General features: G+C 41.8%; 7 protein-coding genes across 7 annotated transcripts; 2 read left to right on the top strand and 5 right to left on the bottom strand.

The window, feature by feature from the left end:
- Positions 1 to 7,346: 7,346 nt before the first annotated feature.
- Positions 7,347 to 9,116, bottom strand: EAF02_011125 (uncharacterized protein; the record flags this gene model as incomplete). The annotated part of the gene is made up of 3 exons (XM_038907173.1): positions 7,347 to 8,773; positions 8,830 to 9,038; positions 9,094 to 9,116. 3 exons carry the CDS (start codon positions 9,114 to 9,116, stop codon positions 7,347 to 7,349), a joined length of 1,659 nt encoding a protein of 552 aa, XP_038753199.1.
- Positions 9,117 to 10,510: 1,394 nt separating this feature from the next.
- On the bottom strand, positions 10,511 to 12,293 carry EAF02_011124 (uncharacterized protein; the record flags this gene model as incomplete). The annotated part of the gene is made up of 4 exons (XM_038907172.1): positions 10,511 to 10,654; positions 10,717 to 11,293; positions 11,341 to 11,965; positions 12,020 to 12,293. The coding sequence occupies 4 exons, from the start codon at positions 12,291 to 12,293 to the stop codon at positions 10,511 to 10,513; spliced, it is 1,620 nt and encodes a 539-aa protein (XP_038753198.1).
- Positions 12,294 to 14,665: 2,372 nt separating this feature from the next.
- EAF02_011123 (uncharacterized protein) lies at positions 14,666 to 16,147 on the top strand (the record flags this gene model as incomplete). The annotated part of the gene is made up of 2 exons (XM_038907171.1): positions 14,666 to 15,198; positions 15,256 to 16,147. The coding sequence occupies 2 exons, from the start codon at positions 14,666 to 14,668 to the stop codon at positions 16,145 to 16,147; spliced, it is 1,425 nt and encodes a 474-aa protein (XP_038753197.1).
- Positions 16,148 to 20,893: 4,746 nt separating this feature from the next.
- EAF02_011122 (uncharacterized protein) lies at positions 20,894 to 21,646 on the bottom strand (the record flags this gene model as incomplete). The annotated part of the gene is made up of 2 exons (XM_038907170.1): positions 21,395 to 21,646; positions 20,894 to 21,316 (listed from the first exon to the last, which is right to left on the bottom strand). Exons 1-2 carry the CDS (start codon positions 21,620 to 21,622, stop codon positions 20,894 to 20,896), a joined length of 651 nt encoding a protein of 216 aa, XP_038753196.1. The 5' UTR covers positions 21,623 to 21,646.
- A 517-nt stretch (positions 21,647 to 22,163) lies between these two features.
- EAF02_011121 (uncharacterized protein) lies at positions 22,164 to 22,865 on the bottom strand (the record flags this gene model as incomplete). Its single annotated transcript, XM_038907169.1, has 1 exon — positions 22,164 to 22,865. The coding sequence occupies one exon, from the start codon at positions 22,863 to 22,865 to the stop codon at positions 22,164 to 22,166; it is 702 nt and encodes a 233-aa protein (XP_038753195.1).
- Positions 22,866 to 23,572: 707 nt separating this feature from the next.
- On the bottom strand, positions 23,573 to 24,304 carry EAF02_011120 (uncharacterized protein; the record flags this gene model as incomplete). The annotated part of the gene is made up of 1 exon (XM_038907168.1): positions 23,573 to 24,304. One exon carries the CDS (start codon positions 24,302 to 24,304, stop codon positions 23,573 to 23,575), a length of 732 nt encoding a protein of 243 aa, XP_038753194.1.
- A 361-nt stretch (positions 24,305 to 24,665) lies between these two features.
- On the top strand, positions 24,666 to 25,400 carry EAF02_011119 (uncharacterized protein; the record flags this gene model as incomplete). Its single annotated transcript, XM_038907167.1, has 1 exon — positions 24,666 to 25,400. The coding sequence occupies one exon, from the start codon at positions 24,666 to 24,668 to the stop codon at positions 25,398 to 25,400; it is 735 nt and encodes a 244-aa protein (XP_038753193.1).
- Between the last annotated feature and the right edge of the window lie 187 nt (positions 25,401 to 25,587).

Genomic DNA, 25,587 nt, shown 5'->3' with positions numbered 1-25,587 from the left:
CAGACTCCAACGAAGCCTGCCAAGCCGAAGCTGACAGGACGTCGGCTACCCTAAACTTATAATCCAAAGCCTGAGCTTTATGCGGATTACAGTGTAGAATAGTTTATCCATGCGCCTGTGATATTCTGAGGGGCGTCACATTTTATGTGATACCACGCTTTCAAATATCAATAGGTCGCGGATACAGCAACCAAGGTACTGGGAGTTGTTGACTGTTCTAAAATCCTATATTTCTTGTTCCTAATAAAGAGTTGCAACGTGCTATGCGTGCCCTAGGTCTTTGCAGACAGACTCTCTAATAGTGAAATTGTTCAAAAAATATAGAACCCCAGAAGGGTCTATAGAGAATTACCTTCTTACCTATATATAGTAGTCGGTCAACGCCAGTCAATTCATTCAATTTTTGGAGTTGCTACGTGCTATGCGTGCTGGTTGCCTTTTCAGACTTCCTCCTCGATTGTTTGAGTATAACCTTAATCAACGACTTATAGTTCGAAGACCTCTAACTGATATCACCTGTAACACTTTATAGGCTAATACAATAGGTAGGAATATCACTATCCTTTCGTATTAACACTATATAGGCTTTACTTTCAGGCTTAGCAGTGTGAATGAGGCAGGCATACGTGCCTATTATGTGTTGAAGCTCTTAGAAGAGTAAGCCTAATTAAAGAATTTACTTTTCTTTGAGGCTTCAACCCACCCCATTCATATACCCATCGACTCCTTATCTGTAGGTTCCCTACGCACAATTGATTTCGTCCGAAAAAATAATTTCCGACAAATTATTTTACATACAAAAGCGCTATTGATATTTTTTTCACTAACAAAAAGACTCCGAAAAACTACTCAAAGTAAGTACTTGAAATTTTCATTAATATAGTTGTTGCTCCCAATAAATAATCTAGAACCTCTATATATCATATCTATATGCCTAATTAGGCTCACCGGGTACACTTTGATTATATTATAGGCCTCTATACAGCCTAAAATAAGGTCACCGGGAGCTATTATAGGCTCTCAATCCCTATAAGTAAGTCTTAAAAAAAAGAATGAATTCTTTTAAAAGTCGATTATGCTTATTTAACGAGGGCTTTTAAACGCGCTAGCTCTTGTAATCTAAGAGTCACTTTCTTTAATAGTCTTAAATATACTCTTATAATGATTTTACTATTTTCATTATAAACATAATAAAAAGACGACCTCAGCAATATATAATTCATATAGATAATATATATAAGATTAATAAGATTAAAATTTTCTTACTTTTATTATTATCCTATATAAAAAGATTTCCGATAAATTGTTCATCCCCGGTTAGCTTTTATACTAGTAATCTCATTGCTATAATTTATAATCTTAAAGCCTAAAAGAGCTTATCGGGACTTATTTATAAGCTATTGAATCTAAAGTTAACCCTATAAAAAGCTCACCGGGAGTTGAATTAGAACTCAAAGCCTATAAGAGCTTATTGTCTATATAAAGAGAGTTTTCGAAATTCATTTGATTAAGTTCCGGTGAGGTTAAATATATCCTAGTGGTATTATTATCGCTCCTAACCTAATTCCCTGTAGGAGAGCCTAACCCTGACCCTAACCAGATTATTTAGAACTTCTTTTAGGGCTTAGAGCTGATCATTAGGGCTTCCATAGCCTATGCTTACAGGGCTTATATGCTAAAGCTAATGAAACCTCACCGGGAGCTCACCGGGAACCTTAATAATATATTGAAATAACTTCACCGGGAATTGAGATTTAATCCTATTGAATTCACCGGGAGGATACTTATAGGCTTTCATACCCTATAAACTACTCACCGGGAGCAATCTTTCGAAGATTCCACCATATTCCCTCCTGAAAATTCGGAAAAATTCGAAGAGAGAAAAAAAATCGAAAAAAAATAAAGAAAAAGAAAATTTTCCGTCCGAGGCGACGCCCCCCCGCACGTATCGAGAGCGGGGGTCACCGGGGGCAGCTATACAAAGTAACAAGAAGGACGGTAGCGCTTTCACCCCGCTCTACCGACCCCACCCCTCACGACCCCCATTTCCCCACTCCCACATCCCAATTGTTCGCCTCTCGTTCGTATTCCTCAGTTCCTCCCTCAGTTCCTCCCTTACTCTCTCATCAACTGTGACGATTCAGTCTCTTTCAGGTTCCTTTCTCAGTCACTTAGCTTCTAGGACCTTAGCCTAGCACGTGACTCATTGGTGTATATAGTCCGGAGCCCTTACAGTTCTCTTCTTATTCTTTTCTTCCTTCTTTAGTTTTAGATTCTAAGGTAGAATTGAATCCTTTTATGACAGTCCTTCACATCAACCCAATTTCATTATACTCTACTTGACGTAATCCTCGCTCTCCATATTTACTAGTCAAATTTCAGAGAGATTACAAATAGCTTTGCTAATATATATGATAGTATCTCTCGATTCTATTATTATAAATTAAACTTAGCTCCTTTACTTAACTAACTACAGAATTGTTTCCCTTACATTCGTTTATTTAAACAAATTGTTCATAAGTTTCATCTCTTGCCAATATTACAAAACGCCCCTTACATTTCTGAAACAAGATATAAATACTAATAATCTTATATTGTAGTTTACTGATACGTATTCTACTACTTATATCTCAGAATTGCTACTACTTCTCATATACTCATCGACACCTTCCCTATAGAAATTACAGATATAATCAATTCTCTAGGTTTTTTATTTTTCCGATAAATCTTTACTTATCATTTTGCTGCAGGTTGTGTCACGGTAGTCGGTCACGGTGCATTAACTAAGGGGGAATAAATCATGCTTTGTCACGGTGGTCACGTTGATTCATCACAATACCGTGACTCACAGCACGATCGTCGAGGGGCTGTCACGGTGTTCTGTCACGCTGACACTTGAATGAAATAACGAACTTTCTGTCACGGTGCAGTGTGCTATGGAGTCTTATCTTGTGTGTTTGAGATTTCCCATATCGAGTCAAAGGATATTTCCTTATGAATAATGGTTCGTGAAATACTATCGTTGTATTCTAACTGTATCTTTTGTGGGATATTATACATCGTCTTAGGAGTGAAGAATTGAGAACGGCAGCAGCTCTCTAATATGTTACATAGACAATTTGGCAGGCAGCCGTTGCTACACACTCATAACAGCATTCCACTTTACAACCATTGTATGCTTTAACGATATATACAAAACTTTCACGGTGGCTCAGGGTTACAGTTAGTCTTGTCTAAGTAACAAATTCGCGTGAGAATCTGATGTAGTGTTGTCACGTAGTCACGCTACATGTCAGTGTTGCTACAGTTTCACTACAGATAAGCCTGGCCAGTCTCTTCATCTCAAAATATTCACGAGTAGTTCTTCATATTTTCTTGAACTCCCTTTCAGAGCGAAGTTCAAGCATCATTTCTCATGGTCTACTCCTACAATCTGGAATGTATCGTCACTTTAATGTTGGGTCACGCATGAGAGCTTAGAATAATTATCAATGACTAATGTTTACACCAACAATATCGTTGAATTTGTACTTCACTGACATCGGCCTACACAAGGCAATCGATCCTTCTATTTCATTTTATTTTATAGATGATCAGATCTCACAAATTTCCACGTCGGACCTTGGTTATAACATCACTGCTTGCCAACAAGTATGCCTGCAGTCGACACCTTCTTCACTTTTATCGTTATCAGATATATCCAAGAGATTGCCAGTCTATGCGTTAATACTGAGAGTAATGAGGGTCGTACATCTCAATTGTGACAGGTACAAATTTTTCTGCTATGACGCCTCTCTCTACGCGGACCTGGGACGACGCGAAATCGGAATACTCGATGAGACCTCCCTCGGGCTTCCCTCGTCTACTAGCTGCGAGCATCACAGCTTCAATATTATCTGACCGCGTTTTCCTAAGTCAAATTATGCGGGTTCGGAAATTCGGAAGAGTGAGGAAGCCGCTGAGGGCAGGGTATCGAAGCTGACTGGAAGAGGAACTTGTTTGTTTAGCAAAGAATCCTTGAATCCGCAGGAGTGTATTTCATATACTGAGTCTAAATCGTAATGGTTAGCTGACTGCGAATAATGATCGCGCTGATATCCATGGAAGGGAAATATGCGTAAGCTACAAGCGTATGTTGCTCATATCTTGACAAGCTCAGCCAAAAGCATCACTAGAAATGAGAACCACACCATTCAAGCCTTAAACTTTCTAAAACTACGTGCCGGTGCAAACAGAGTCTTGATGAAGACGCAGCATCAAATGCTATTATCCCATTCACCATCGCGACTTCCCCGTCCCCGACCACATCATCTAGTGGCCTAGCCCCGAATCTAGAAATGCAAATGATCCTCTCATATATTGAGAGTAGGTAATGATCGGTAATTATGTGCCATTTTTTGCCATTGTTTGTGAAGGTACTGCCGATGCCGTGCAGAGCAGATTCTCTGTTGAATGTTTATGGAAAGCCGATTGCATTTGAACGCGATTCTAGATTACCACACGCGTCGAATTGTTTCCTTCCGACGATTCGATACGGAAATTCATGTGCCGCTATTGGAAAGCATTGAATGCATCATATGAAAGGTGCCAAAATGATGCAGCAAGATCCGGGCTCAGTTTAAAGGACATCGATTAGTCTGTGTTGTAGTGATCATAATGGCCACGGTGGGTAGTGGTGATTGTTGCAACTGAAGTGCGGGGTAATCATGGCGGGGTAATTGCCACGATTGGAAATGACCCCAACCTCATCTTGTGGGTTATTGTAAACGAATTTCATGACGGCCATGTTATTGGCGTAACACTGAGCGATAGAATAACTTCAAACATCACACACATCCTGCTCTCATGTCTCACACATTACAAACATAGAATCTCTCGGAAATAAAGTGAGATCAACCCCTTGCAGCGTAATATTGCCCCTTTGTACGAAAGGAGTAGATGGAATGCGACCTTACTTCAACCTTGAATTCCTACATATGTGACATTCCTGTACACCTGGCAAAGTTTGTTCAGTACAGCTCATGTTTTAAAATATCATCCAACATAAGAAAGGATAACCCATCTGAACAAAGTATCAGGATTTGATCCAGGATTTAAACTTTGTTCATATCCCGCCAAGGTATGTAGTCATGATTGGAGAGTCCCAAGAGATCTTCAGATGTTACGTGAGTAAGGTTACCTACATGAGTGAAGCGAAAATTTGTGTGTATTGCCTAAGTTGACTCTCAAACCTTTCCACAGCATCCGGAGGCTGACATTGAACTCTGGTTCAAGTCGAAATTAATTTCTTGTTCTCCCGAAACTCTAGTATGAGACTATCGACGTGTGTCTCCGATGAGGGGCTGTTTGAATCTTATAGGAAGCTGAGAATCCTTGATGTTTTGGTATCCCCATTAATGTTAATATCATGCAGAACTACTATTCCAACTGCAGCATATGCAATGGAAGTCGTGCCAATTAAGAAATCGGATATGAAACGGCTTACGACCTTCATCAAGGTATCACCGTGATTCGCACATATAATCTGAGTAATCTCACTGGGGCCAAATGACTACACATACGTGAAAAAATTTGTTCGCTCGGATTTCCCAGTCCTATAAGCAGCAGCTATTTTGGTGACTCCTCACTTCTCGCAATTGATTTCTATCCAGATAATCTATGCAGGCAATTTTCTCGTGTGGAGCTGCTTGTTGACGGAAAGTGGAGGCGGTACTGATGGAATTGGTGTTCAGACGCAGAATTCAAGATGACCCCGAATTTGGGATCAAAAATTTGGAAGATAAGGTCTTTCTCGTGAACTGCTATCTTCAGCTCAGTGACTCTTTTGCCGGTTAGTCATATGAACGTTACGGACTTCCGGTTTCGCGCGTTTCGAAATCGGCAAAGACTTAGGGGATAACTTCTCGCTTCAGAACTTTGTTTGGACGGTTTTTTCTGAAGATCGATGTTTACTATTCGGGAAGGGGCAGTGCTTGTGCAAGAGAATTAAAAAAATTTGATACAAACACGTGAAAGAGACGAATATTCTTGGGTGCTTATATCTCACTCCTAAATGTCTTGTAAGTAAACTAGAAATGTGGCTCTTTTAAGTCCCTACATGTATAAGTATCTGCCAGTCACTCATTGCAAACATGTCTATCATGACGGGAGTAGTCAAGCAAGGCCAGGTCAATGCATTCATTCATCTCAACATCAGACTGGAGGACAAGTGGTAGATAGTTTCTTTCTTCAAATTTGAAAGAAGGGATACGACTGAGAGACTAAGTTTCTCATCTAGCCTTCAACTCTGTACATGGCACTTTTTCCTGTTCGATGGGTGCCTCGCCAAATGCATCTCGTACTGGAAATTCCGAATAAACATAACCGCGAGATCGTGTTCACCCTACTTTCCAACTAAATCATGAGCTGCTTCTTAATAACTGAATCAATTCATTCCCTTATTATATTACATTATCAGGGTTTATATTATCATGATTGTCTGTGTCTCGGAGACACTGAGTAACAACGAGGTGCTGGGAAGCAATCTAGTGGCAAAAAAAATGCAGACCCAGGATCTCGCATGCAAATCCCAGATGATTATAACTGCCTGATCTGACAATCAATACGATGACTTCTTAAATCCAATCAGGACTCTCTCGATTTATCACTTCTTTTGAGTGCACGACTTTGGCGGCAGAGTACTTCTCTCAGTAAGAATCTTTAATGAAGTGGATTTCTTTTCGTTGCAGACTTTGTCATGTCAGGGTCGAGAACAAGATTTACTCACACACCATCGATTTTGGTAATATCCCACTTTTAGAAAAGCAGAGATCAATCTCAAGATGAGAAATAAAACTTTTCAGACAACTATCTAGATAGATTGAGTTTAATCAACATCAGAACCCAATTTGACGAACAAAAGGGAGTGCTTACCCTGAGCCCTACGCTTACAATGTCACCGCGGAGAACCCCACATTGAGCGCCCTCCCTCTAATGCAAACACCCTACCCTGCAGTGTCTCGCAACAACGAACACCTTAACAGAGTCTAAATGGACATTAGGATTATTGAATTTTCGACTCAAAAACAAATCGCGTGAGAACATAATTTATGGTCATGAATGCATGCACAGTGTGGCGATATCAAGTGGACGGAGAACCATTCGAGATTAATATTATTTAACCATGTTGAATCCATGTTTCTCATCTCTTACAATTAGTCAATACACCCATTCATTGGTACACATTATATATACACATTGCAGGCCATTAAAATTATAACAAAACTGTACAACACTTCCGCGGAGACATCTCACCAAGACTACAGCACTCCCTGCCTGATCCAAGTCTGGTAAATTTTTATCCCACACTAAAGTAGAAAGAAACCAATCGGCATAAGTCTATTCCCAGCGCTCTTTGATGTCGTCGCACTAGCAGCACTGCCAGTCATTGTACCAGTTCCAGTTCCCGCGTCACTAGTCGAACCACTTTTCGTTCCAAAAGTTCCCTCTTCACTTTGAGGGAATGCAATTGCGGATGGTGTAGAATAAGTTCCCTTAACACCACCACCCGAGCATTTATCCGGTACTCCTTTAGCAATAGCAGATGCAGCTCCCCAACTAGGACCAAAATTTCCCTCTCTGGCTCGTTGCATGGTGAGGAAAGAGGCATAAGACCATGTAAGATCGACTGCACTTAAAGCGGTACCATTTTCGCGAGAAAACTGTTCGGCTAGTGCTCCGTCTTCTGGTGTGTATGTTTCGGCGATCGATACAAAACCGTCTGCATAGTCTTGCATGGCTTTGATTATATCCTTGAATTGACTCGAATCACTTGCGAATGTACCTGTTTGTATTCCGGGGACTAAGTCTGTAAAAAAGTCATGGCTAATGTCGGTTACGGTAATGCTTTCTGTGCTGTTATATGTCCATAGAGCATCATAAAGCTGTTCTGCTGCAGCGTATGTGCATATATACCATGGATTTCCTCCTTGATAAACATCCTCAGCATAACGTCCGATAGCTGCAGCTTGTCCTGTTGATGCATTTGAATTGACAGTATAGATAGAGCGGAAAGAGTCGACCAATACTTTATGGTTTGCAAGAGCGCGGTCTGAACAAGGCTGGAAAGTTGTAGAATCACATCCCACAGCTTGATCAGGATCAAAAGTATGTATCGAAGTCAATATTGAATTACAATCCAGTCCGGAACGATCATAAGTTGTTGATTGTACTTGGATGTTTGAATCGATGCTAGTTCCGTTCCAATAATCCTGTAGCATGCAAAGGACCTCGGGGGCTTGCTCCTCGCAGTCGTTACATGATTCTCCGAGGGCGGTGGCGAATTTTGCTCCTTCTACCAATGCTCGATGTTGAACCGCGGTGGTGAAAAAGGATGATCCATTGACTTCTTCCCATAAATCAAAACCGGAGAAGTTCCAATACTGAGAAACATATGCCAAGTCGTTCCGAACAATTGGCCAGATAATATCCTTGACAGTATCATTTTGCCCCAAGGCAAGGCGATCGTTACCAAATGAAATCAAAGCTATGGCACGTAGAGCTGGCCCATCACGTTGAGGGCGTCCCCATTCACCTAGAAATGCAGTTTCATTGGTGTAATATTTTGGTTCTGCCAAACCTGCTCCAGTCGCTAAGTCTCCAGATGGATTCTCGACGGTTTGTAATTTTGCTTGAGCAGTAATATAGTCTTCAATAAGGGTCTGGAGGCTTGAATTGCCAGTATCAATAAGATATTTGAAAGTCAAAGCCGAATCACGCGTCCAAGTGTAAAAATCTAATCGAGATTGGTGTCAGTGTTACCTCCCGAACTTAGGGTGTCGGTTGACTCACAATTAGGATCAACTGTACTTGGGCTTGCAACAACAATTCCGGCACTCGCACCCTGAGCCTTAGAACCATTGGGACCGATATTATTCAAGATTCCCTGAAGGGAAATCGGACTTTGAGCCGTCAAGTAATTATCAATTGTACCCGTCGTACGCGTAGATAATTTATGATGTTCAAGGCTTTTGGCCGAAGACAAAACCCCAGCCACAAATCTATTCAAACATCAGCACATTTCCAACGTATCAGGGATCAAATGATACGACTCACGCAGTAGTTCGTTCCCACAACATGGTTGTAGAGCAGATAGGATATTTGGAATTTAGGGATTGTAAGCAAGTTGTGGATATCGAATTCAGAAGGATGAGGATTGATTAAAAGCGCGCAACGATTGCCCGCGTGAGCCAATGAGATTCGGGAAAGAAGTTTCGAGTCCACAATTGCCGCTAATGTTATGATTAGATGCTGTGGTCGGCGATATTCGATACAACAAGAGAAGGAGTCAACAATAGAAATGAATGAATGTATGGTGAGAGGGAGTACTTGTAATCCTTCACCGCAAAACATGCAATTGAGTTTGTATGCCAGAAGGAAAGGCTAATTATCATTTATTCACGTTGTCATTATTGAACTTATTTAAAATGAAACAAAAGCCTAAATCTGGTGAAATTTGTTGATCTATCCACAAATTAGTCCCATAATGTGACTCTAGATTACCGGATCGACCCCCTGATGCATGCTTTAGCCTGATCACGATTAGTGTTGATACAACAACGTGATCTCGGAAATTACTCTGGCACTACTTTATTGAAATCAGTAAGAAGATGTAAATCATCACTTATCTCCTCACTCTCGTCGACTTCTGGTACCGGTGCAGATTCTCTGAGATCGATAGAACAAGACATAGGTATGGTAAGAAACTTCAAGGAAAGAATTCTTCCCTCATGTGCAAATCACGCCACCCCAATATTCCAGGGGGCATTGAAACCACTTAGCGAATACTGGGGCTGTGGGAACCCGAGTACTACGCTACATGTTTATTTCCCGCGCTTCCAACCGAAGGAAGCCTCCACAACTTTCCCCACGGCTCGTGGCACCACTTACCGTATCGACCTCGGGAGTTTTTGTGGATTGCGGAATATATCTGACCGGTCAAGCTCTTGAACGTTTGAGTCAATTTTCGGATTACACTCCACGGGGTGCCTGCGAGCCTGCATTATTATCCGGTATCATTTGGCGGTCACAGAAAGAAGGATCATTCATTCTTTATCGTAGCTTTTCAATAAGGTTATGCCGCTTGCCCGTGTTCTGGAATCCTTCAACTATATCTTGTACTTGGCACGTCATTAAAGTGTTGATGCGGTATCGCCGTTGCATAAATCATACATAAGGTTACTGTGTGGCACAGAAGTTAGAATTGGTTCTGGGTGAAGGGGCACGTTTTATTTTGGTGTGGGTGGTATTCATGTCATGCTAGTTCACATAACGTGCTATTTATAAGGTCGTAATGCAGGAATTGACATAATCGAGTTAAATCTCCTTGCGACTAATAAGACTGCAAGGGGCTGATAAAGATCCTAGAAAATTCCAATCGTATATACAAATTCAATCTTAGCTTGACTTCTAATAATCAGAACTTATTTACTCGTGCGTTCGTCGCAGATTCCATTCCTTCCCTCTAGTAATCTCACCAAGTGAATCCAGGAATATCTCTTTTTTCAAGCTTCATCCAAATATCATCCCAATAAAACATAGCACCAACCAGAATACGTTTTGGGGATGGAGTTTCTTTGCTTGGGAGGCACAGTCGTGGATTGAATGCTCGGAAAAACTGTTTATCGTTAGTAATGACCCAGAGAGGTAACTAACGCGTCAGGAGTCAGGATTACTTACCATTAAAGGAGTCTTCATTAATTCAATCATTGCAAGATCCTTACCCAAACAACTTCGAGTACCATACCCGAAAGTAGCAAGATATTTATCAAATACTTTACCAGCTTCTCCATTGTTTTCCAACCATCTTTCTGGTCTGAATTCATCCGCATCTTTTCCATAAACTGCCGGATCACGGTTCGCCATGTAAGCAGTGCTGGTAACTTCAGTTCCAACTGGAATGGTTTTTCCATCGATTACAAGTGGAGCATGGTCAGCTTGAACAAGACGAGGGAAGATGTTAGGAGCCGAAGGACATAAACGCAAGGATTCTTTGACACAAGCAACGTAGTATGGACAGTTCTTGGAAACTTCTGCCGCGGCCGGGACTGGGGTTGATAATACACCACTGTCGAAAGCGGCGTCAATCTCAGCTACCATTTTAGCGTAAACTGTAGGATTGGAAAGAAGGTAGGCCATCATCGCTCCCATGGTTGTTCCGGTAGTATCGGCACCGGCTGTGAATAACAACATACATTCGGCTCGGATGTGATCTTCGGTGAGTGGTTGACCTTGGGCATCGCGAGCCTCATAGAATCTGATTTGTTAGCCTGCTCTAAGACAAACAAGAGAGGGTTGTCATACGATTGTAGCAAGTCAACTCGGCCTTTATCTTTTCCTCCCTCAGCAAGTTCTTGTTGTCTAGCTTTCATGATTCTGTTCGTCCATCTGATTAAGAACCCCATTCCTCCCTTATCCTTTTCACTAGAGACAAGGAATCGTCCAAGCCAAGTCTTCTTGATGAACTCAACGAAAGGATACATTCTACCAACAATACCAAAGTAAAAGAATCCTTTATGGAGTTCTTCAATCAAATCATCAACGTCAGTAGCAGTATCCACAAACCCAAAAGCTTCTCCGAATCCAACCAAGCTGATGACATCGAATGCGGCAAAAGTTGCCCATCTCGACATATCGAAAGCTTTGTTTTGTTGAGCAAACATATCGTTCAATTTTCTGATCCAAGCAATGATAATGTCGTCAATGAGAGGTTCGTTCTTGACCATCTTAGACATCGAGTATGGTCCGGCGATTAATCGACGGAAGTGAGCATGGTGCGAATGTTGTTGCATATTGAAGACCGATTCTCCTGGACCAAGTGCACCAGTGACGTACCATTTTGTCTTAACAGCTTGACGATGGTAAATTTGAGGAAGGGAGAGAGCTGATGGGATCAACAGTTCGGTTGGTGATATTCGAAGAATGTTTGCTGTGACTGCATTAGAACTGAAAGATTAATGATCGGGTCAAAAGTTGTACACACTATTTTTCTCCTTGAGTAGGCGGTCATAAGTTTCCAGTTCGGTTCCTCTGATGTTCTGATATGTGTGCCAAAGTCTGGTTACTGATCCCCAAAAGGGACCATCAAAATCTTTGAGAGGATGGAAGTATCTGTAATAGACAATCTGGTATATGAATGGCACAAGAAAGGCAATGGCAAGACCACCAGCCAAGCTCGGACCCGTTAAGTATTGGCCGAATCTAGACACAGGTGTGTCTATTCCGACAATCTTCGTAGTTCCGTTTAGAGCATCCATTTTCGTTACTACCGGAGACAATAACAAATTGAGTGAAGTATAACACAAGAATACACAACTGAATGGAGATATAGAATCTGTGTCCCTTTTGAAGACTTGAACACATATATATATATATGTATATGCTTACAGTCTGGGCCTTCATCAAAGTGAACTCGGCTCTTTTCCGCACACTGCTGACTATGCGTTTCAATTCTATTTCTCTTCCATGCCAACCTCATGCTAGCCGAAGCAAGATCTCCGTCCTCGCCAAACCCCACTTATATCTGACATCTCACCAAAATGCCAATAATTGCTGAACAAATAAACAGTAATTCTGACCAGAGGGGTTTGCGGAATTGTAGATTTCACTCGTAATATCCAGGCAGCTTCTTCCGCGGAGACTTCTTCGATTCTTTAACGGATGAACTGGTAAGAACCCCCGCAATCCCGTGCTCACGACTCCTTTGGAAACTTGGGGTAAGATTTCGTAACTTGTATCTCCGGATCAGTGATTCATCAGATCTCTGGGTTCATCCTGTTATTAATACTGATTTGGAAGCACTCAAGTTTATATCGAATAACATTTTAGAAATAGTGTATATCAATTGCATCTGAGACTGTGTGCTGATACAGTGCGGAGATATTTTAATACAATTCCGTGGAGAAGAACGTTGCGATATTCCAATTTTTTTTCTTTTTTTAACAAAGTAGTAGGAATTAAGCCCTATAGGGCTCTAAATGGAAGTTTGCAGTCAAGGTTTTAACCTTAAAACCTTAAACAGGTGTTACCAACTTAATTTTCCTTGGGGTGCATTCTGCCACGAGAAAACGTGAAAATCACGACTGAACCAAACTAACGGTGCTGATACAAGCATTTTAATCAATCTAAGACTGCAAGAAGACATGCACGTGTATCTTCGATTGACATAGATAGTCTCGTAATACCAAAATATAAGGTAACATGCTGAGATGAGATGACGAGGAATTCCAAGTAATTGACTCGTCAACAGAGACCAATGCTATCGTAATCCATCTCATAATTACTATCCTGGTATTTCATGATTTGAACAATGTCCGCGGCAGTATAGTCTCACATCGATCCAGCACTGCCGGAAAACGCAATGACTCTTGAGTCTTACGAGGAAATTTCCCGTATTTCCTCCATCAAGCCATCGTTATGGTGCAATCAGCCTCGAGACGTGATTTGCAAGATACAGAACTCTCTGACTGGCAGTATTTGGTCTCAAATCTCTTATTCCTGCCGAGCTGGTTGGATATTGAGATCCTGTCGCCACATTCACGACATCTACCTTGCAGGAATACGAATATTGCAAACGGCCTTCATGTCAGACTTCCTGCACTGCCCAGAAGTTTCACCAAATATTGTATCGCTTATTATGCGGTGACCCAGGAGTCCGACTCACAAAAATCCTATGTGTTCGTCTCAGAATAAGCCATGATTTCCCAAAAGCTTGAGTAAGTAAACGTTCTCCGCGGTATGCATTTTGCTGCTTCTTTAGGTAGCCTGCATTAGGTACCTCCACGGCCGAAAAAGAATACATTGTTAAATTATGTACGCGCAGGAAGAAGACAGTATCCCAAAAGTCGTAGTCCCATGCATGTGATGGTCGAGTCAACCAAACACAAAAGGCCCGGATGATTTTCTTGGTGTAGTTCGCTGAATGATGCCATATCATAGTAAGCGTGTACCGGAGTTAGTATTATATATCTGTTTCAATCAAATACACTATGTAACCGGGCTTTTCTTGATAGGTTCGCTTCATCCTGTAAGGCTATAAACCTTCAAGGTTCATATTGCCCAATTTGGCAATGTAATGACGAAGAAAAGTGGATACGCTAAATTCCGCACCGTAGTTACGGAAAGCATTTCTGTCATGCGTCTTCAGGATTTCAGGAGAATTAAATTATGGAGACAGTTCAAGCGAATGAGCCAGCCGTTTTAGGTAGCATCGGAGAGGGAACGATTTGATACTACATCGCCAAGCATGGTACATCGTAACACTCGATACAGAAGATGTCGGGATATTGCACTATTCTCCGTAGGAATAGAATGATACTGTGATAGACTTTCAATCATGACTCCTGCTAGCCACATTGGGTAGAAATTGACATCCCAATGGCAACTCAGTAATGGCGGAATAGGAGTTTAGCCTTATGATACCAGCAATGTGAGATTATTGAGACATCCATAAATATCCCCTTATCCTCCTCCGAAGTAACACCATCCATTCATCCAACAAGCTTCCAACAATCATCATTATCTATAAAGCATCAAGACTTAAGTCATTCACATCTTCTGAGCATAAAGCATTCTCTTAAATCAAAATTCTCGGGTTTCTCATCCCATTCATCCTACCAATCTCTTCAAGATGTCGAACTTAGATTTGATCATAGCAAATACTCATTTGTCCATTCTCTATCTATTTCCTGTTGCCATCTTTGGCCTCTTTCTCAATCTTTATCGCAAAGCTATCCTTGGAAGATCAAATCAACAAAAGTCACAAGCCGGTGATGCATATGCGGCTGTGGAAAAGATCACTACCTACGAGCCTCATGCTGCCCAAAACTCACTTCGAGATCTAATCGAGATCGATGGAGCCGGAACATGGCCCCCTACAACTGTATATGGTGATGCCTGGCCAGAAGTACTTCGACCATTCCACGACATCTATCAAGCTATGGCACCTGCTCTATCAATCGCAGAACTTAGTGGCGATGATGTCAAGAACTTTCAACGATGCTTGGACTTCCGTGTACAGATGAGAACCCTTTACAATGATCAAGTCAACATGGAAGAAGTAAAGGCCCTCTTAGATGCAGCAGAAAATGATGAGGGCATTCTATCACGGGCAGCTTGGAATGGTCTCTTCGCTTGTATTGCCTTGTCCAGACACTCTTTCCGGTAAGTACCATTGTTCTATGTCGCACAAAAAATGAAGTTCTCGCTAACACTGCAAAGATGGGGAACAATCCCCATAGTCAAACTTGCTCAGGAAGAAAAGGTCGTTGATTTCCCTGCCTGTCTCGACCTCGCATGGCCATACCTCAAGAGACGATACGGTGTTACATCTCAAGGCGGTAATGTCGCAAGTAACTACCTCTGCAACTTTGATGATAAAGATCAAATTGTCTACCCGATTAATCCCACAATGGACGATCTCATTCAATCTGCCGAATACCACTTTGGCCATGTCTTCCCTCACATTGAAAGAGAAGCTCTCCCAATCTACCACATGGTAACCAAGGCTATTCAACAATATTCTAATGGCGACCGTGTTGGCACCCTACAATCGCTCAAAGGAATCAACAAGGAATTACGCACACCCCTCAAGACCTATTATGAAACCATGCATGAATCCAAGATTTCGCGAAAGGTTTGGATGCACTATGCACAAGGATTTCAAGGCTGGGCTGCAGGTGATATTGACCCTGTCACCGGAGAATACACTGAATACGACGGTCTTTCAGGCAACCAACTGTTATTACCGCAGATCATGGATGCTTTCCTAGGACTTGAGAGGTACTTAAACGAGGAGAATACACAACGCTACATGCCAAACTTACAACGCAAATTTCGTGAAACAATCGCTGAGCATAGCTTTCGCAATGAGGCTAAGACAAAAGGAGATGACGAGATCGAGGAACAAATGAACAATATCGTCAAGCAAATGAGAGTTTTCAGAACAGCACACAGAGTTAGGGTCAAGCCATACTTGAGTGTACCCGCTCCAGAGCGTATGATCATGACAGCTGGAAAGTCTGTGCTGGAGAAGGATGATGTTCATGATTACGAGTCTGCTATTGCGCCTCTGGATAAGATGTTGAAGGATAGATTATTGGCCACAAAATAGATTAGGCCGTGGTATACTTGTCTCGTTCAACGCCAAGACAGAACATGGTTACTCAAGCTCCAAAGATACCTGTTCACTTCACTACTTTCTTTCTTTTGTTTGTCAAGGTTGGCAGGGTAGGATGGCGCTGCTTTGGGTTTTTTCTCCTTCTGGATATATGTTTGGGTTATTAGGGAAATAGACAAAAACATTAATGCTATGATGATTTAAACCTCAAAAGTTGATAGCGGATATGATTGATTGATGACTCCACTTGGCAATCCTCTGGTCATGGTATTCTCGAGCAGCTGGTGGCATTGCGCCAAATGAATGGGTGAGATAGATCTAGCAGTACTATGATTGGAGACTTTCCTGTCGTGATGCTCTTTTTGAGCATGCTCGAGGTGACATTGTTCCAAACAAGCATGCATAACGTTACCATGTGAAAAAGATATCTAGAAGTAGGTATCTTAGATGAGGTTGATATTGAGATACCCGTGGACCCCACTTTCATGTGGCACGACTTTGCCGCTCAGCCACTAAAATCAGGACACTACGGATGCAACCTTCACCAGGGGTTGTCATGTCTTATGTAATCCGTTGCCATCCATTTTTAATCCAAGATGTAACTCCGGAAATGAAAAAATCCCAAATCCTAATTTTTGGGAAACATTCCAGTCTTATTGAGTATACGCCTTTTGATAGGATTCCTTACATGTCAAGCTTAAATTGTATGAAAGTAATGTTATGAATGCCCGAGATACCTACCTCGCCTATGTAGTACGGCATAATTTTACTCATCGTTGTTAGAGGTTGCACGTGCCAACACAAGACACTCTTGCCATCTGTTTGTTACTTCTTGGCAATGATCCGACGGGCAGGACGATCGATGCGGAGCTGAACATCATCGGTAATCTGTCTGAATAGACTTGGCGGGATATATGACCTTGGTATCTTACTTTCCAAACTTCGGAATATCTTCAAAACATCCTCAAATCTCAAATTAGAAGATCGCAGACTACAGTAATCATTGAGTTGTCTTCCCTCTTGGCCTCTCTTGCGCTGACAATCAGATTTCACCGACCCACATTGGTGTTCCAAGACTCTATGCTGATTAGTATGCATCTTGGTCTCCGGAGATGTTCTTATGGATGCTGATGGTGCATGACTAACTTCGTAATATTCGGCCATCTGTCGTATGATCGGGTGAGCTTACTCCAATCTTTGTTTGCCAAGCTGATAAAGAATTACCTTGTCATCAATGGTTTAGCCCATTGTTTTATAACGGCATTTTGATGCGGCATTCTAAGACGAGATATTAGTAAGGTATTACTCTTAAAGCCGTTGTCAGAAACATATCTATACGATCGTTGTTTGAACACTTTCGTTTTCAGGGGCTCGATTCAAACTTCGCCGCCCTCGAAAAGTTTGCAGAACTCCCAGCTGGTCGCGAGCTTTTGCACAAATGCTTTCACTTAATTCCCCAAAACTGGCCTCCAAATTTGGATTTAGCTCATTGTTTCTAGGTTTGAGTTCGAATACAACATCTTATGTCAAATCTCTTCTCGTTGGCATAGTATTTTCTATTCCCTTTCTTTTCATTGCATCTCTACAAATTCGTTGGATTTCTCTAGTTCTCCTTTCGCACATTTGCAATTCTGGTCATTATATCAGCCAATCATTCATATCTTTTGGTTTCTCTGTTGCAATTTCTACAAATAAAAGTATTAGTTTCTCGACTTTAAAATAAAATGTCACTTGTTTGATCCGTATCAAAACAAGATAGCCTCCCTCATGATCGAGTATCAGCCTTCGGACTTTGAACATGTACACCATTTGATTTTCTCGAGCGCAAGCAACAACTGCTTCAAGTTCGCTCACAACTAAATCCATGCCTGCTGTAATGTTACATACATAATTTGGGACATTTCAATTAGAAGTCACTATACTCTTCAAATGAGAATGGTGACAAACTGTGAGAGAGCGAGAGTCTTGTTGTTAAGATATGTTGAGCTTATCGAAGGTAGCGATTTGGAGGAGATGATGATGTTCTTGTTGCTGTTGATGGAGATTGATGTAGGGTTTGATCTCCTCCTTTTATATATTTGTGCTTGATATTGATAAGGGATGAATGTTGATGCATTCCATTGACTTGAATTTTTCTTATTTTATATACTGGCGAACCAATAAGACTGAGTTTTTCAAGGGTATTTTCAGATTTGGGTTTTCTCTGTCGTCCACAACAAATCCGCATGGATAAGAGACACTCTACTTATTGAAAATATATTGTTACGTTGAGACGCAACTGCAACCCCCATCAATCAGGTTACACACCTGAACTTTGCGCTGTATGGGAAATGGCATAGCATGAAAGAGAGTAGTAGACACCAACTTCCCTACAAAGGCCAATATGAGATATTCTTTCCGCATATACAAAAGATATTTGAGGCAAAACCTTGTATTGATGATTAAGTTCACGCGAAGTGAGGCGCCGGGATGTTGCCACTGCTCAAGGTTTGAGGTGTGATATGAAAACATTCTTGAATGTCAACATTGATCGATTTTCCTATTTGAACTCAAGAGCGATATCTGTGAATTTCCAATTAAATGTACTACGTGAGGATGTATCATCTTCGGATACCTGGCCAAGTAAATGGTCACTCGTCAAGACCTTGGCTTGAACCACAAAATACTTCCAAAACAGCTGTCGGTAGCTGGTGTGACACTTCTCGAATAAAAAGAAACAGACTAGTGAAACTTCTATCGGAGTAAAATACCTAAATTATCCGGATTCTTGTGGATGTGACAGAATTGCCCGAAGCCAATCATGATGAACTGGAATGAGCTCACATTACACAGCATCATCCGATAATTCTTAATTCTCCAAGACGTTGTACTAAAGGCTTTTCATCCATAGCTGATCTCACGTCTACCGATACAGTGAATATAAAGATCTAGTCGTGACTTTGGTGGCGTACTGCCATTCGAGGTCTATTATTTTCCTGGTGATTGAGATTGGAGGATCAGAAACTGCAGTTCAACGGTTCTCTGATCCAATGCATGATATCTCATCGACGGGCTAGTTCTGAAAAGATGTCAGGAAACCCCTGAAATAAAAACCGAATTCAATCTTTTCAGTTTTCCTATTCCATTATTCATCCTTTCACTCTTTCATCGACTACCCTTTCCTCCGTTGCCAAAGTTCTGTATTCTTTCGATCATGCATTTTTTATATCAATCCTTATCAAACTCATCAGAAGAATAGACAAATGACTGAGAAGGTACAATGTTTTCAGATGCCACTTTATTAGAGAATTGGAATCAAGATACCCGATGCCGATAACCATAACTTAGTCGACAATCCAGTATCATCCAGCTAAATGGTCTTGTTTTCCTATACTATATCGCAATCATTTTCTGATAGTTAAACATTTCAGCCTCAGCTTTTCGAAGACCCAATGTACCCCATTGTGAGATATTTGATGATCCTAGCACTAGCCGTGGGGGCTCTCCACTGACTGATATCAATCTAGCTCCTGCTCTTAAAACAATAACATATCAACAACAAACATGCACTGAGACCGATGTACACCATGGCCCATTTTTAGGACACCCTCGACCCGAGATTGTCGCAAAATAGCATGAGCTCCTGACTGGTATGCAGCAATAGACCTTTATAATTCTGATTGCTTGATATTGTAAGTGTGTAGACAAGCTAAGTTATCTAAAGCTTGGGACAGTGAATTGGAACCTGAGATAATGCAAGGAGTTGGCGGTGAAGAGATGGGGTTGAAATTTCCAGGTAGCGATAGATATGTATGAACTCTTAAAGTTTTTCATGAACTCCACTGTGTTGTAAGTCCAAGTCATACCACATTCCATGCTTCTCAATAGACTAAGAAAAAGCCAAAAATGTCTGTACTCTAACACCTCAACGGAGGTATTGGGCAGATCTAAGCAAAAACCAACGGGAAGGTGATCGTGGGCACGATGGTAGTACCAACCCCAATACTTTTCGGTGATTCATCGACCAGAAGCCATAGAACATTGTCTCGATTGTCTACGTCACGCAGCTATGTGTCATGGAGGCGTTGAAAACTTGAAATTGTGAGATGTAAATTGTCTAAAGGTAGTTTGATGCCAGTGACCAATCAAACCACACATCAGGATCTTCTTGACTGGAAGAGGTTGGAAGACTGGAGTAAAGATAGGTGTGTTGATATGACGAAGCCGGGGTGTCTGATGCTGCATGCAACGAGAGGTAACCTTGAGCTTTCACAAAAAGTAGGAATTCATCTTGACATGATTACAGGTCCTAGTTATCCTGATGGATAAAGAGGTCGGCTTCGATCATTCAAAGGGGCTGATGAGATTGGTCCATGGCCATTAACACGGCTAGGCCTACATCAGTTAACGTTGTATGGTGCAGTCAGCGCTGCACAATTCCGATGTTGATGATATTCAAAAATTGGGAAGACTAAAATTCAAGTGAGAAGATCTCTAATTCTCTGATATATCCTTTCATATCCTGTCCTGGAATAGTGATCTCAATTTACAGAAGACAAATTGGTGAATAACAGGATAGGCAACAAAACCTGATAGTCATATCAGTTCTGAACATCAAAGATAGTGAAGTAAGTTTGTGAATAATGAGACATGCAAAGACTTTCACAAACTATGTATAAAGACACACAGTCAATGACCAAGAGAGAAGTACAGATTGAAACCGCCTAGCCACGTCACGTCTTAACTTCAATTTTAGCATTGTTAGACTCCATCAATGTTAACAAACCTCACGTGAACCTTCTCAATGATCTCCACATTCTGTGACTCCAAAGCCAATCCATCTACCATGGTCCTCTGGTCGGCGCCTATGCCTCTTCTCGGCACCATCGCCACATACCCCTTTCTTTTCACTGCCTTGAGATTGGTCCCATTATCTCTTACTTCTGTCGCTGCGACTTCCCTGCCAAGAACCCTCGCATAATCATCCGCTTTACTAATTGAATCTTTGATTGCCTGTTCTCTCCCTAAAATCCCAGCGGCCTTTTTTGTCTCCTCGGTCAAAGACCAACTAGCCGAGCGAATCTCTGCGTTGGGCGTGATGAATATAGAACTCGCCACTTCAGCGAGTTTCTCAAAGTCTTGAAACTTGACTTCGAAATTTGAAGATGCTTCGTAAGCACGAGTCTAAGGTTCGTCATTAGAACCATAGTCTGGAGGCTGTCAGGAACGCGTGCGAAGATTAGTCATGGAGTAAATAGTTACTGGAGGCTCTTGACTTGCAGCGTTGGCAGAATTCGAAGAGTGTGATGGTTTTGTGGATAATTGCTTGAAGAGAGCTTCGAGATTATTGGATGCTTGGGTTACTGCCTCGGAAACTGATATTTGTGAGGTGCCTTCTGAGGTTACGGCAATGACTAAATTGCCACATTCAGATGGGAGTTGCACTTGTGAGGTACCTTGGATGTAAATTTCGAGTGGTGGTGCTGACATTTTGAGGAGTTAGAGAATCTAATAGTGGTTTCTATCAGATACTATCAGATACTGGCAATGGCAGAAAAAGATTCTCTATTTCGCGGCTTTTATGTTGGTCAGGGGAGCGTATCACGTGAAATTCTCACTCCTCGCATGTGGCAAAATGAATCACTGATCCCACAAAGGATGCGGGGAAAGTCTAGTCATATTGACATCACTGTAATAGAATGAGTCCTAACATGCAAGACATGTCGATCCTCATCCTTTTCACTGCAAATCGATGGTCTCGCACTTGTGAGAATCCTATCATTTGGAAGTCAATAATTCGATCTGGTAAAAATCAAAGCACGTTTTGAATGAATGTCGGATCAGAAGGGAAAGTATGCGGGAGTATTCGCACTACAAAGCGGTCGTTGTGACCGAGATGAGAACAAAACATCAAAGATCGAACATTGAAGATTTCGGACGCTTTCTGTGTTATGCATCGTAGTTTTGCTTCGGGTATATACTTATACATGTCAGATACTGATACATCCTGATCCTACATGACCTTCATGCCCTATAATATTGGCTTTCTCTCCTTGTACTGCTCTTCCGCCATAAAATTTTCCTCCAAAATCTCAGATTCAGTAGCTTTTTGCGCCTCTTCATCTATAACGACCTCCTCATTCCTTGCCATTGCTGCATCGTATTTCCTGACTTGCTCCATAACCTCTTCCTTCGTGATTCCAAACCCATTCTCATCTAAATGTACCTCTTCCTTCGGCGGCAATCCCATCTTCTCCCTTTGTGCCCTAAATCTCTCCTTGACAGTATCCGTCTGCATAATCCTCCATCTTAATTTCCACCCTCCCATTCCCAATTCCTTTATTCTCTGCGTCTTCTCCCCCAATAAATATTCATCCAATCCTCCCGCTTTATCGATCGTCCTCAGCACTTTTGTGGTGACTCTCAATTTTATTTGCCTTCCTAGACTTGGACTGTAGAGACGCTTCCTCTGCACGTTGGGTCGCCAATGCCGTCTCGTCTTAATTTCATTCTTCTCCGAAACTATATTTCCATAACGAATCTTCTGCAGACCGTAAAGACCGAAATTGGATTGTTTATAGAATTGCGAGGGGCCGTAAGGATATGGCGGAACGTCTGCGTGCTCGACTGCTAGCCTCTGTTTTGTGGACTTTGCGAAGATGCGAGTAGTGGAGGTGAAAGTTCGTGTGAAAGAGCGGGACACGGAGGGGTGGATTGATGGGAGAATAGGCATGGTGAAGGAGGTGACACGGGGCGCCGAATCTGGTCGTGTATAGCGGTGATTCTCAACTCGTATTGAGGTTAAATGATCCTTGTGGCTAGGAGTTCATTAATGATTGACTTCGCAGCAGACTACAAAATTGCTTCTTCTGGCCGAATATCAAATCAATGGTTTCGTTTGTCCTTATCACAATAAATTTTAGTTCCGGATAATATGTGAGCCTGAGGCCAAACGTTCAAAAATGTAGGTTTTTATTTTTACACGGCCTTCATGGAGTTCGATCGAGGCTACAAGAAACCCGACTCAATTCATTCACATCTTGTTTTATTTTTCAATTTCCTCATATATTAGATGGTAGTACCTTCTTTGTGACTTTTTGCTTGCAAATTCAACTCAAACGCCCGTTATGTTTTGATTACCGGTACATTATATTTGTGTCTCAAGTGGTGATCATTAGATTCATTACCCAGTCTCCGGTGATCACACCTTCAAAAATGACAGCCAGATTTCGTCTTGCTACCTTGATAGCAATGCATTTGAATTCGCCCCAGTTATGAGGCTTCTCGCTGACCATGCTATTCATTCCCTGCCAAATTCCCGCGTTGTCCTATCCGAGAGCCAAAAGGAACACCCTCAAGATCAAAATAATTATCTTCTTTTTTCTTTCTAGGCAAGTAGACTTTTCTTCTGCATGCCGACCAATCTGAAGACATGCGCCATTATCCTTCTGCCAAGAGTCTCCGCACATCGATTGTTTCTCGATAAATATCGAGCGTTGACAGTACCCTTGGAATGTTCCACTTGGGGTTCTCGCTGCGCTTATATTCCTCCAAAATCTCCCGTGTCGGCTGAACCAGAATTTTCTCTCGTCTTTCATCCTTTCTCTGCATACAACAAATATGTGAACCTTCTTCATAATCAATCCCTTGACTTATTCTATATAATCTCTCAAAACAGGAGTTTCTGGAATCATATCCGAAGTCATAGATGAAGTTTTCAAGGGATGGTAACACTCTTGCTATAGTATTTCCGACCGAGTTGGGAAGCGTTTGCAGCCCCTCGTGACTGAGACTGTCTTCGTAGAATACGGCGATGGCGATATTGCGGACATCTTTCATAACTCTGCCCTCTGGTTTATCTCTGATCTGGTTCAAAACATTTTTGATCCATTTCACCCAGCCTACTTCTACCAAAACTATGTCGATTCTTGGGTCGAAGACCACGATTCCAAGCCTCGGGTAGCGGGCCAAATTGTTCTTGTGATATCCGAGATATGTTCTCCGTGAATCACAATTCACGAAGTATAAAGTATGCGGTTTGAATTTTCTGGGACGCCCATATCGTAAATTCTCCACTGGGACAATGTGTCCTTCTTGTACCTCCAATGCCAAATTCCATATATGAAGCTGCAACTCGGTTGGGAGAAGAGCGAACTGTGGGAAGCTGGACATGATGCAATTAATTGTAGGTTAATGTTGGTCGGAGGAATTTGAAGCATGAGAGAACTACCTGATCTTTCAAACTTAGACAGTTCCTTCCGCAGTGATTGCTTATGGCAGTATGTAAACAAATACCGTAATGCATGGTCAATCAAATATTCAACTGAGGGGTAATAGGCTGAGGCTGAAGCTGACTGCTGCCGATTGCAGCTAATCCCTGTTAGTTTACTACCCTACCCGGTGACCCCATCAAATCAGACCAGCTTCACATGTGTTTTCTTCTTTTGACGTACTTTCTCAAAGATTACAGCATATTCGTTAATCGTTATCAACTCATCTCCATCAAACGTTCGCGAGAACAAGACAACAAAGCATGCAGTTATTTTCAAATCTCCCGATTGAATTGCGCATCAAAATTTGGGAGCATGCTCTTCCTGGCGGGAGATATATTGAGATCTATCCAACTTTCGTGAGTCGTAAAGAGATCGGATGGATTGCTGTACATTGTAAATGTTCAGCTCGCTGTCATCGTCTGCCCTCTATAGCCCACGTCAGTTCAGAAGCTCGAGCTGTATTTTTCCGCCACTTCACCACTTGTTTCAACACGTACGTTCAATGGAAGAACGATACTATCCTCATTCAAAGTACATCGGTCATTAAACGCAACCTACCCCTTGATGCAGGCTCAAAAGAAATACAAGCTTTGGACAGAATAGTTTCAGAAAGTCCGAGAAGCTCTGAATTGTCGTCCTTTGCTGTCACAGCAAACCGCTCATGGGCTCGTAATGGATTACCCCACTTTCTGAGGGCATTCAAAATTTCTGAGCCGCAAAGATCCCTCAATTTTGGAACTACTGTCCCCGAATTGCTACTCGTTGTAGGCGCCCAATTGCGTTACAAGGGGCGAAGAACTAGTTTCGATGGATTGAGATTGGATTTTTTTGATGACGACCCTATGGACCCCAATCAGCAACTGGAAAGACTTATAACAGAGAATACCATGAGATCATGGCGGGATATATGGGAAAAGGAGGGGGATGGGACGCCACCACCGTTTCGAATGGTGTCTTTCCGAAAAGGTGCCCCAAATTGCTTCAAGAATCTGTGATGATCATCGATCAAAGCAGGCGCAGGTATCATGGTCTCCTATGTTCACCATTGCAGTTTCTCTCGCAAAAGCTATAGTTTAAGAATTTGAAATGTCGATGGGGGCCAATAACTCGGTGAAACAATACTGTATCTTAAGCGATCATTGCCCCGTCTATGTAAGCGTTCATTGCTTATCCCCTCCCACC

Source organism: Botrytis sinoallii (genome assembly GCF_014898435.1).
Source record: "Botrytis sinoallii strain Bc 23 chromosome Unknown BSIN_029, whole genome shotgun sequence".
Lineage (NCBI taxonomy): Eukaryota > Fungi > Ascomycota > Leotiomycetes > Helotiales > Sclerotiniaceae > Botrytis > Botrytis sinoallii.
Note: the sequence above shows the minus strand (reverse complement) of the source record. Positions and strands in the feature narration are given on the sequence as shown.